At 43.1% G+C, this 13,645-nt stretch overlaps 1 protein-coding gene across 1 annotated transcript in view; it reads left to right on the top strand.

Moving 5' to 3' along the window:
• Positions 1–13,645, top strand: part of LOC146830893 (fibrocystin-L-like) — a 533,569-nt gene that overhangs the window by 108,565 nt on the left and 411,359 nt on the right. The window contains exons 21-22 of the mRNA XM_085603812.1: positions 6,628–6,777; positions 11,704–11,828. Coding sequence (XP_085459938.1) covers positions 6,628–6,777; positions 11,704–11,828 — 275 coding nt within the window. The remainder of the gene's footprint in view (positions 1–6,627; positions 6,778–11,703; positions 11,829–13,645) is intronic.

Genomic DNA, 13,645 nt, shown 5'->3' with positions numbered 1-13,645 from the left:
ACATCGGGAGCCCACCCCGGGCACAAAAAGAGAGATGAGGTGAGGGGAAAGCAAAAAGGCACCCGACCGTGAAGAAAGCTATCGCCGACTGAAAGAGAGCCCCGAGCTTCCCGCGTGAGCCTGGCGGCCATCTTAAAGTCAGGCGAGAGAGCCAATGAAATGCTGAAGACATGGCGGCCATCTTAGAGTCAGGAAATACAACTGATAGTAAATCTCGCCCATACTGAAGTTCCGGCGGCCATTTTAGAGTCAGGCGGGACAGCCAAGGAGAGGCTATAACAAAAATACATAGAAAAGGAGAAAAGGGTGGAAATTAAAAGAAATTACAACACAAAGAGGAACAAAATACAACGAAAGAAGACGGACACACAAAGAAAGGAGGGAATAACAACAAAATGACTGACGCAAGTGACAAGAATAGCGCAAAGGCAATATTTCGCAGACCACTACCATTTAGCCTATCGTAACCACAGACAGGCATCAGGTGGGAAAGATGGATTAGGCAATTCGAAAGATACATGCGCGCCACCGATATCGCAGAAGCAAAACACGTGGCTCTATATCTAAATTTCATCGGGGATGAGGTGGCAGACTTGCTGATAACATTTCCCGCAGAGGAAAGAGCAACATACAAGGGACTGATAAAGTGCCTCACTGACAAATTTGACCTGCAAAGAAACATAGATTTCGAAAGGTACACCTTCAACACCGCATGTCAACGGGCAGAGGAGTCCCTTGATGACTTCGCAATAAGACTATGAAAACTGGTCACATATTGTGAGTTCGACAATGAACAACCAGTACAACTGTGCGTCATTGAAGGCTGTCAGTCAGGGGAGTTCCACGCACGAATTCTGAAAGAACCGACCTTGCTAGAAAAAATACTAACCATGGCTTGAGCGGAAGCCAGAGCAACAATACATGGCAGACAGATGGAATTAGGAAAAGAAAGTAGAGCTGTGCAAGCAAACCGTTTAATTGGAAACAGCAAAAGGAGAGATGCTACACCGCCACCACCAATATGGAAGCATGGAAAAAGATGCTCTTGGTGCGGACTCAAGTTCCCACATGTCGGAGCGTGCCCAGCAATGGGCCACAAATGCAGGAAATGCAACAGAGAAAAACATTTTGCAAGCGCCTGCATGAGTGGTCAACTTAAAAGTGAGAGAGGACAACTGGGAAGACCACGGACAGTGCCAAGCAGGTACGCAAGGCACATGGAAACAACAAATCGCAGTTCCTCAGCTGTTTCAGAAGGAGCGGCCGCACCAGATGTGGTGGAACGGCTATATCTGATGTCGGATGCCCCAGTGAAAGATCGAATGCCAGAACACATTAATGTTGTAGAGAAAAATCAGATCAAGAAAACAGCGACAGTGGACATTGAAATAGGAAGACACAATACATGTTTCGTGTTAGATAGTGGGGCTACATGCAACATCATATGCATGCGGAGTAAGAGAAGATGAAAGTGAAGCCGCCACTATCACCATCCATTGTTGATGTATTCACCTGGGGCTCGAGGAATCCAGTAGAAAACATGAGAAAGTTTAGAGAGACATTGACTTACAAAGAAAGATCAAGCACCGAGGCCATGTACTAAGGGGAGACCTTCCAGCACCCTGTCTGCTAAGCAACGTCACAGAGCAGGTGATGGGTCTCCTAGCAATGACATACAGCATGTCAGAAAGACGGAACATCCTGCGAGAAAATCCGGCCATACTACAAAGGCTAGGAAAACTAAAAGAAAGACAAATAACACTGCACATTAATGAAGTGATAAAACCTGTGGCTCAACATCACAGACGACGAGTGCCCATACATTTGCAACCACAGGTGGCGGAGGAAGAAATACAAAGCCTGCTGACCCAGGACATCATAGAGTCAGCAGACGGGCCGACCCCTTTGGGTGTCGCCAATAGTTGCAGTATCAAAAAAGAACACCTCAAAGATTTGCATATGTGTGGACATGAGAGTACAACAGCAATTGAGAGGGAAAGACACCCTGGACCTTACCTTAATGACATGATTAGCTGTCTCACGGGCACATGCCAATTTTTGAAACTAGACCTGTGTAAAGGAAATCATCAGTTGGAGCTCGACCCGCAATTATGGTACATCACCACGTTCTCAATGCACATGGGCCTGTTTCGATACAAACAACTCAGTTTTGGCATATCATCAGCAGGGGAGATATTTCAAGAAATCATACGGCAAGTAATAAGGTCGGTGAAAAACAGTTTGAGCTACAGTGACGACATTCTGGTATTTGGTTGTTCAGACGGCGAACACAACAAGGCTTTACGTGAGGTCTGCATGCAGCTGAAACAAGCAGGACTAACTCTAAATGAAGACAAGTGCGAACTGGGGAGGAATGAACTGGTATTTTTCGGGCACATCTTCTCAAAGAATGGAATGAGGCCAGACCCCAGCAAGGTGGAAACACTGGAAAAGGCAAGTCCTCCAAAAGACATCGCAGAGGTGAGTTCATTTCTGGGTCTTGCCAGCTACTGTGCTCGTTACATAAAAGACTTTGCCACAGTGAGCACACCGCTGAGAGACCTAACAAAGCAGGGTCAAAAATTCATCTGGACACAGAAATGCAATCGGGCATTTGAGGCCATCAGACATGCCGTGATGGCTATGGATCATCTTGCAATGTTTGACCAATTGCTATGCACCGAGCTAACCGTGAATGCCAGCCCGGTAGGGTTAGGAACAATCCTAGCACAACACATGCCACTTAGGGATTCACCCAGAAAAATTGTCTATGCCAGCAAAAGTTTGTCTGACATAGAAAGGGCATATTCCGAGCCAGAAAAGGAAAGCCTTGCAGTGGTATGGGTGTGTGAACACTACCACACGTTCATCTAGGGGAAACCATTTACCATCATAACAGACCATCAGGCCCTTGTGACAATATACGGCAATCTGAACGCAAAGATACCGCCCGGCATTGAGCGATGGGGTATAGGACTGGTGGACTATAAGTTCAAGATCGTGCACAAGCCAGGGAAGGAACACAACCCGGCTGATTACATGTCACGACACCCCTTACTGCAGGCAAAAGAAAGCGCATCAATGGCCGAGGAATACCTCAATTTTGTGCTAAGACAGAATACCCCTGCACCAATAACACTTGCGCAGCTAGAGCAAGAAACAGCAAGGGATGCAACAATGCAAGCAATCAAAATGAAGACACAGCATCAAAGATGGAGACACATCAACAACAACAGCGCCATGGGAGAAGGAGTTAACAAGGAAGAAATGCTGGCATTCAAAAAGATACATGAAGAACTATCAGAGACTAAAAAAGGAATCCTAATGAGGGGAACAAGGATAGTCATGCCAAATGCACTACACCAGCAGACTGTAAACCTGGCACATGAACCTCACAGAGGAATGGTAGCAACAAAAAAGATGCTACGGGAGAAAGTATGGTTCCCCGGTCAAGATAGACTGGTGGAGAACACCATCATAAATTGTCAAACATGCCAAATAACAGGCCGACCAGCAAAGCCCGAACAGCTACAGATGTCGGAGCTTCCAGAGACAGTGTGGACAATGTTGGCAGCAGACTTCTATGGGCCACTCGACACAGGCAATTACTTGCTCGTGGTCATTGACGAATACTCCAGATTCCCCATAGTGTGACATAGCTCGTCAACATCAGCGACTGTGACGTTGCCAATACTGGATGACATATTTGCAGCCTGGGGTTCCCCACAGACCATAAAGGCAGACAATGGTCCTCCCTTCTCAGGGGATGAATTTCGCCGGTTCATGGACTACCTAGGCATTCACCACCAGAAAATAATGCCTCTGTGTCCACAAGCGAATGGCGTAGTGGAGAAGTTCATGGGGAACATAAAGAAGTCAGTCCAAAGAGCAAAGCTAGCACAGATCTCCATAGGACAAGCACTCTGTCAAATACTAAGAGACTATCAAAACACCCCCCCACAGCTCCACGAGACTTATGTCCAGCTGAACTAGTGCTGGAAAGGACAAGTAGAACGAGACTACCACAACTAGAAGCAAAAGTGCCTCTTGAGCACAGCAGTATCGCTGTCAGAGACCAGGAGGTGAAAGAAAAGATGAAAGCAGACGCTAGGAGACGTGCCACTCCGTCGCACCTTAAACAAGGGGACTCAGTGGTGGTGCGTCTGCGGTAAATGAGAAAATCAGACAGTCCGTTTTCAAGTGAACCGCTAATGATAACTAGGGTCAAGGGGTCAATGATTACGGCTGCGTTTGGCCCCTACCAGATCATCAGGAATAAGTCTCCCTTCAAGGGGCTAAAGAACATGGATGAAAACGGAGAGGAAACAGCAGCAAAGGACAGTGACACACATGAAAGAAAGGAAATTATGGACGAGAAAAGAAGGACAGACAACGGTGGGAGACAAGAAGAAGGATCACAGAAGGGAACGGAAGGAACATGTCCAAAAAGAGTGAGCAAAAGGCCAACAAGACTGATTGAAGAAATGTAATGATGGAGATAGGGATAATGATCTCTCTCTCTCTCTCCTCTCATCATTTTCTTTCGACAAAAGGGGGAGAGGTAGTGACCAGGGTCAGGGGGCACTAGAACCCAGGACCCGAATGCTGGGATGGACAGGAACCGGACACCACTTACGGTCAGGGTGTGGGGAGGGCATTCCTGGACAGCAATGGCATGAGCAAGGGCATGCATGTAAGCGCAGTAGCGAGACACAAGAATAAAGAATATATTGCAAGAACGCTTACCTGTCTCTGCGTGACTCTGTGAACATGACAGGCACCTGAACAGCTGTGATGTGGGACACAACTGCCCTCAGAGCTCATTCGCCTATCAGCGCCCATCTGGAGCTACAACAGACTTAAGTGCCTCACTTGATGTATCTTCCTGGCACAGGATGGGCCTGAGAGCCAGCTGTGCTCCCCACTCGGGGTATACCACTGGAGCTGCTAGATCCTGCTTGCTTTTTCCCATCTGCATCCATTCAATGCACAGTGTGTTTGAGGAACTTTTCAAGGTCATATCATGCAAAGTACTCAATGTCTGCAGTATTTGTGCTCTTTCCTTCTTTGCCAGACAACACGTCCCTTGCCATATAAACCCCAAAGGCCACCATGGGCACTGAAGGGAAGGGTGTTCTCTTCAGTTATTCTAATGTCTTCCCAAAGTAATTTATGCATTTTTGCTCACTTTAGAGGAGGCATGCTCTAAAGAGAAATATGTCTGACTTTCTCCTGAATTTTTGGGAAAACGTCACACATACTCATTGGAAACATCTTTGTGAATCGGGCCTGTGTCACCTGGTGGTGTCTTTCTTTCCCTCTTAGAACACTTTTGTGTTGTGTCCGTGAGAGGCTCCTCTGTGCTGCTCAGTGCAGGGTCCATGGAGGGATTCAAGAATCCGCATGAGGAACTCAAAGCCTACAGAATATTATTCTTGGGTTTCTGGATCCAGGGGCGGACTTTGACAGAAAATAGGCCCAGGCACCAAAATCAAGGTGGTCCCCATTAGTGAATCCAATACCTTAAAATGTGGCCCACATTTTCATATTGGAGACGTTTTGAACTAGTAAAGACTCGCTCTGAGGGGTTTTCCAAGGTGCTGCAGACACTATATTTATTTGTGCATGCTACAGGCAAGGATTGTGGCAACATCAAGGAAAACAGTAAAAACCAGCCCGCCCTACTACAAAACAGGCCCACAAACAACCAAAACATTAGGCCACACACTGACTTGTCAGACCAGCCCATCAAGCACGGCCTGGCTGCACCGTAGGCCAGTCCAACACTGTCCAGATGCTGAGGAGATGCCTGCCCATGTCTCTGCGACCGAGAGGCCCCTTATCGACCATGTGAGCTTAGAGACTCAACTTCTTTTGGAAGAAAATCATATGGTTATTGATAAATACATGTAGCCCCGTTATCAAGTTAACAAGATTAAAAGCTGCACCCGCACGGTAGCGTTACGGTCGACAGATAGCAATTCTCTGATGCAAATTGAATGTAAACTACGGCTGCTGGTAGTTAAGAACTGGTACCATTCAAGCAAGAATCACTGCCACTGGGCCCTCTTCGGACAAGTGACCGATACCAGGGCTTTGGCGCAGGGCTTTTGCGGTAAGCAGTTTAGAAATGTCCTCATAATGATCACTACTACCACTTCTACTACCACTTCCACTGCTGCTCCTACTGCTACTGCTATTACAACTGCTACTAATATTGCAACTTCTACTACTACTGCCAATGCTACTCCAGAAATTATTGCCACTACTACTAATACTACTGCTTTTATTGTTTCTTCTACTACTACTGCACATACTACTGCTACCACTACCACAACTTCTGCAACTGCTCCTCCCTGTCCTACAAATACTACTTGTTCAATTGTTAGTTCCATTACAACTGCTACTTCTATTACTACTGCTACTACTGCATTTACTACTGCTATTACTACTTATTATGCTACTGCTCCTCCTTGTGCTACAACTACTGCTTCTACTGCTAGTAATATTACTGCTGCCACTACTACTTCTACTACTGCTGCTTGTCTCGACCTGATGACGACAGTGAGTGCAGACACTCAAGGTGCCCTATTTGCATGTAATGCAATGCCTCAACTACCCTTACAGGGAGGTGGCACCAGAGGACAGAGGACCACTGAAATCGAAGCCTTCTGCGGCCGCTATACCCTGAAGAATCCTACTGTGCTGTTTGTTGCTGAGGATCTCCGTCCAGGAGGACAGCCCTACGGCCCCCTCTCATTGACTTCTACCAACAAGGTGCGTGTACTCAATGCATGTTGAGTAAAACATCTCTTTGTGTTAGTGGGCCACTGTGTTGTACACTTCTTCATGATAATATTAACACCCATTTAGTTAATGCACCTTGGAGTATGCTTTTGATTTGGTTTGCAGGATGTTTTCACCAGAATACCTAGAGTCCACCTTAGTTCATAACGGATATTTTATCTCGATGGAGAGCTTTTATCTCTTAATTATATGCCTTTTTCACTTACAACTTTTGAGAAAGTATTTTGTATCTGCCTGCTGTTAATCAGACTTTCTTCTGCTCCAGAAGCGCAGTGATGGCTTTTCCCTCGTGCAGCATCATTTCACACTATGACATATTACGGAAGTGACGTCACATTAGGGAACTGGCATCTTTGGCCATCGTGGAAACTTGTAGATATGCAATGCCGTACTGGCGTTTGTCGTCTTTTTCAAGGAACGTTAAAGACTACAGAAAAAAGCTGGAAAATCAATAACTAATTTTTATGGTGCAAGTCAAAAATTTCATAAGGCAATTCATTTAATCAAATGGACATGTGCATAATTTATGAATCAGGGCATTCACAGACATTTCTTTCAGACGTACTGTTACATTATGCATGTCATACTCTGTGTGTACAACTGCATGGTGTATTCATTTTACACCTACTTTTTTAAATGTGAGTGGGTGTAAAATACTTGTATACTTCTAGGCTTCTGAAAATAATGCATTCACAGATTATTTCCTTTTAACATTTATCTTTCCCCAGTATAAATAATATTAGAACATTGGAATGTTGGAAAATCCATTGAAAACAATGGAGTGCTCCGGGTTTAAATTGGCTGGTATAAGCCCGGAGCTCCAACATTCCAATGTTTCTTTGTTCACAGCTCTGGCTGTGAACAAAGGCTTCAAGGAGCCTGAGGGGATTTCAATCCCCTCGCACTCCCTGAAGGCTTTGTTTTATTTGTTAGAACATTCTGCCCTCTAGTGGCAGAATGTTCTAATAGCCTTATAGCCCTTCGTAGCAGGGCTATACCGGCTATTAAAGTCCCGCTGCTTTGCTAAAGTCCCTCGCCTTTGGCTCGGGCCTTTAACGATGCAGCGGGTCTTTAATAGCTGGTATAGCCCGCTACGGCGGGCTAAAAGGCTATATTCACATGCCAGCCGATCCTCCCCGCAATATATTTAACCCAAATGTCTGGTTTATTTGAGTTGAGATCAGGTGCGCAGGAAATTAGTAAATGTGGAACTTATGTCTGTGTAGATCATTCATACTTTTCAGTTATTAAACACAGGTAACAACTCCACCTGCTAGTTTTTCTTTCCTCTGTTTTGCATTTCTGCTCATTTTTCTGCCCTCTGTATTGTCTTTTTTCTTTGCTCATTTCTTCCCTCTTCCCATCGTTTCCCTCCTCCCTCCATTGGCTTCTCCCTCCACCCAGCACCTCGCCCTCCCCTGGACCTACTTAAAGGAGGCCACAGAGTGACCCCATTGAGCAAGTCCCCGTGCCAGCTCCCCCTGAGACAGTTCTCCTGTCCAACTTGCCTGCAGTATACTACCCTATGCTGTCTGTCTACCTGCTGCCCTCTGTTTTGTGCTTTCTCTTCTCATTTCTTGCTCTGTTTGCCTTTTCTGCGCATTTTTCTGCCCTCTTCTGCTCTGTTTTGACTTTTCTCATTTTTCTGCCCTCTGTTTTACCTTTTCTGCCCTGTTTTGCCCTTTTCTACTTGTTTCTTCCCTCTTCCCGCCCTTTTCCATCCTCCCCTCGTTTTACTCCTCCTGCCTCCCAGCTACAAGCCCTCCCTCCAGGACCTAATTATTGGAGGCCGCAGTGCGACCCCATTGAGCAGGTCATCGTGTCAACTGCCCCTGCGACAGTTCTCCTGTCCAGCTTGCCCTCAGCCCACAACCCTCTGCTACTTGTGTATCTGCTGTCCTCTGTTGGTGCCTCCTCTGCTCGTTTCTTACCTTTCCTGCTTGTTTATACGCCCTCTATTTTGCCTTTTCAGCTTGGTCTTTTTTCTGCCCATTGTTTTGCCTTTTCCTTATTGTTTCCTCCCTCTTCCTGTCGTTTCCTCAAGACCTAGTTTTTCAACAGAGACCCCGCACCCCCACGCCCAGATACCCCCAGGGGTGACAGTGTCACACTTTGCACCTGCTGATTGATTAATAAGTCACAATCACGGAAATTAAGAATCTAGCTCATACTAGTACAGTGGAACATTTGTATTCATTTCTGATGCCCATTTTATAGAATTAATTTTTATTATTAAAATCACTTCAGAGTCCTACACCTTTTTAATTAAACATATTTAGATTTTTGCAAAATAGAAATCAAATGTGTGAAACTGAAGTATTTTCAAATAATTTGTTTAAAGCAACATGCTGCATTTAAATGCTGCAGCTTCCCATATCGTTTCTTTTCCTATTCGCAGCAGTGGAGGTGGAAAAGAAACAGAGTTGCCTTTAGTTGTTATCTGCACACAGGAATCCACCCATAATTGAAACACAACCAGGGTTTTCACTTATTTTCTATGCATATCCAGGTAGCAAACTATGGCGTAAACATGTTACCCGAGAAAAATACATTTAAAAACAGTAGCCACAAGGCTATCGTAGGTGAATCTCTAGGATAATAGCCTTTTGTGTGAAAGTTCAATTTACTTTCAATATTGTATCTGGTGCTTAGCAAACGCAGACACATAATTTGCAAATTGCCTTTCCTTTGTTGAAAAGTGGCTTGAATGAGTGTCTAAGAAAGACTTATAAAATCTTATTTATATGAGGTTTCTAAATGCTCCACGCTTTATCGAAACCATGTGAAAAAAACGTGTTTGTAGTATAGTTGAAAACTGTCTGTCTAGACTGACCTCACACTCTTTTAGTCCAAAAACGAATTATCTGAATACCTCAAGACCTCCCATCACAAGAGCATTTGTCAGGTACCCTTTGAACTGTGAAGTGGCATACCCATAGAAGAATGACTTACTGACAAGGTTCTACACAAACCTTGGAAACCAAGAACAATGCTACTGCTTCCTGGATGCTGCCTGGCAGCAAACCTAAAGTTAGGTATTAATTACCTATATAATCTAATCAAAAAGGACCACCACAAGAGCCTCTTCACAGCTATGACACAGTTCCCATTGAAAGAAAATCCAGACACTCTACATAAACACAAGAAACTGTACCAAGACATCTAGCACTTGCTGAAGTCCTCGCGCAGTGAATCCCACATCCTTCAGGGCAAAGACCAATACAATATTTTGAACAAATTCTTTTAACCAAAGACCTGGCTGCACAAACCAAAACCAAACTTTAACTGCCCTTTTTAATTCCAACTCTTGCAATCTTCTTTAAGCCCGCATAATCACTCTTGCCACCATGAGACTCTCCCAACCACACTCAGATGCATATGTTTATGCATTCTCTCTGATCAACCTTAGCTGCTTCCTTGCCTCATGGTCTGGACCCACAGCCTTCTGCATCCGATTCCTACATTTTATGTGTGAAGCATCGTATTTAAATTTGTGCATTGTACTTTTATAATGCCACCCCATCCCTTTACTCAAAATAATCAGAATGTTAAAAGAGAACTATTAAAGGCTGGTATCATCTTGGCCATTTCATCCTGCATTGTTGGTTACTTGTAATTGAAATCTGGAGGCCTGTTCTGATTTTTAGAGTTTACTGTATTTTGTAACATGTTTACCCCCACCCTTGTCACACATGTCACCAACTCTGTTTACTCTCCCCATGCACTTGTCTCTTGCCTCTTCCATTCAATTTTCTACTAGAGCAGAATGTTCAAATCGTGTCTCTGGATTTTAGGAAGAGTCTGGAATTTTCTTGATGCTGCCTAAGATAAGGAGGATACGCCATTAAGGAGATGAGCGAGGCTTCTGTTGCTGCAGACTGCTTCACCAATTGGAAAGGGTGTTGTTTTACGAGAGACGAAGGCTCATTAGGAGCAGAGGGTGACCATCGGAAGAGGTGACTTCACCAGGGGTTGAGGTTCAACCCGAGTAAGGGTGTCTGGATTCAGGGATTGTAACCCGACAGAGGAAGGCGCTTTATGTGCGACTTTAGCTGCATATTCCAGTATTGTAGACTGGGTTCATTGCCCTTGTCCTGAGGAGGCCAGAAGAAATTGACGGCTGAAATGCGTCCGCATCGACAGCTTCTTGTAGAGGAGTCTCTATTAAAATCCAAAAATGTAATCGTAATAACGACAGCACATAGAGTGGAAAGGATAGAGAGGTGTTATACCTCAGGTGCTGTAAGGACTACCTCTGAGTGTATCACCCAGATTTAATGTGTGAACACTATCCATCAAATACCTGTTGGGGTAGTGGTTCTCAAGAGTTTTGTACATATATTTTTTTCTTGTTGTCATATGTACATGTATTGTTGTATGTTTTTGTAATTACGTATTCTGGAATGATTTATGGTCAAAGATCAGTCCTATGACATTTATGTGTGCTGAATCAATTTTGATAAATGGTCTGTGTAGAATTATATACTCACGTTAGGGTAATTAATTGTGCCCTACACTGAAATTACATTAGATATTAATTCCTCCATACTCATCTTCTTTGTTCATTTAAGATAACGAAGGCATAAGACAAGATAACTCTACCTCATTCAACTTTTGTAATACAAGTTCAATCAATATATATTTTATCTGTTTTATTCATGTTATTTTTGATATGCCAACTTGCTTGCCCGTGTTATTATAATATAAAAATAAAGAAAGGTTTGAATAAATATATATAATTATTTTTTTTTAAAACATGCAGAAGAAGTTTAAAGGTTTAGTTGGTGATATGACTTGAGCGATTTCGAACTCCAAAATAAATGCACAAACCTATTGGTGAACAGTGCAATATTCTCATTTACATGTACTATTCTCTCATTTTGTTTTGGGGCACAGCTGTGTTTGGCTTACAGAGGCTTCCTGAATCAGCAGATTGGTTTGTTCTTCCAGTATCAAGACACGAGTTCCACAGTTAAGAACGTGACATATTCCTTTCAGTATAACTTTCACCAAGATGATAGGTAAAATATGACCCAGTCACCTTTTGCGTTTCAGTATGAGATGTTTGTACTGTACATTGTTCAGTTATGTACCTATGCATATTTCAGAATCAGATTTATACCTGTTTGTAGAATAAAAATCTATTTGAAATGTGATATATTAAACCAAACCAATACCATCACAGCACATCACCTGCCAAAATAACCCGGTGTTGAGCTTTAACTTAAAAAGTGAAACTGACTATAAGAGATGCTCTTCAAATAAAAAATATCTATGATGTCTCTGACATGTTTTGTGTGATGCTATCATGAGCTATAATCATCTTATTGATTGCATGGCACAAAAAGGAGAGTTAAGAGCAGACTCACAACAAAGATCATCCAGGTATTTATCTATTGATGACATACATACCTGAAGCTGGTGATTGAATTGCATCACATGGAGATAGGGAGCCACAAACATTACACAATGATTAATCAAAGAGATCTCTTTTTAGATTCACATGTAGATTGACAAGCTACTGTTTCAGGAGGTATGTCTGGCAAGCAATAGAGGGATACAGTGAAGAGTTAATACATACCTGAGACTTTAGATGACAGCTTCTGTGGGAAAAATGGTCATGTTTTCATGTGCTAAACATGATCTCACGTCCATTTTCATTTCACTCCAAGGAGTGTTAGTACTTCTTGTCTTGAACATTATCACTCAAAATCTCAGAAGTGGCTCTAACCAGGCAGAAGCTGCTGAGTGAATGTGAAAATAAAATACTTGAAATCACTCTAAATAGTTTTCAAACACCCAACACAAACCGTATCAGTTGCACTATGCGATGATCTTTCTCTGAGTCAAAATAAAGTCAATATTCAGAGTGATAATTTTTACATACCGATTAGTAAAGTGCCAAAATGCTCCAGTACTTTATGGAGCTACGTTATGACCAAGTAACAGGAAGTTGCTAATCAACTGAGGTGTTATCATATCCACAATAACACTCAAGTGTATGGACGTTTTATCCTGAGTGACAGAGATTAAAAGTTCTTGGCAATCACCATATATCTTGTATGTCAGTTACTTTACTATAGACAAGGGTTTTCAATCCGAAAGTTACACATGTATGAAGTATCATATTGCATTTACCCTTTATCATAGTTTCACTTCGACCTTGGATATAAACCTCAGAGGTGTGAGGAACAAATGATTGCTTTTGAGTCAAATTGGATGAATTTTAATAAAAAATATTAGAATTGCAAAAAGCCACCACCTAATGGTGAGCTGTGATTTCATGCTACAGGAATTGTGTTTTTGTTTGAGCAAGTTGAAAGTCAAATTGGCAGTTTTCAGTTCAGAATCCACTAGCAAGCTGGCAGTTGTTGACAGTGGTACAGAACAGTAATTAGGATAACCAATTAGCTCACCAACTGCCTCCAAATTTGGTATTCCATCCATAGTTGGGTCTTCGCACACAAACTAAGGTCCCACATACTTATATGTGAGCTGGTTACAGTCAATATCTTTCAGAAGTTGTGGCACTCAAGGGCCTAAATGTTTTTATCAGAACGTGGGCACACACCGCTTCAACTCACACACTGGTTTACAGGTATGTTAAGATCATGGATTTAAACTATAATATCTCAGAACACCATACCTTTGGATATAGTTCAAACTGTTGTAGGCACAGTACAAAGAGCCACTGTGAATAAATCTCATCCAAAAGAAATAGAGTGAAAACAAATCCTAACATTTTTATTTGGTTTACAGGACATGAAACAAACTCCTACAAAGCTAGATAGGTAAATGGCTGTTTTACCAACAAGCACCACTGCACTTCAGTGGTCCC

This window comes from Triturus cristatus, chromosome 5_1 (genome assembly GCF_964204655.1).
Source record: "Triturus cristatus chromosome 5_1, aTriCri1.1, whole genome shotgun sequence".
Taxonomy (NCBI): domain Eukaryota; kingdom Metazoa; phylum Chordata; class Amphibia; order Caudata; family Salamandridae; genus Triturus; species Triturus cristatus.
Note: the sequence above shows the minus strand (reverse complement) of the source record. Positions and strands in the feature narration are given on the sequence as shown.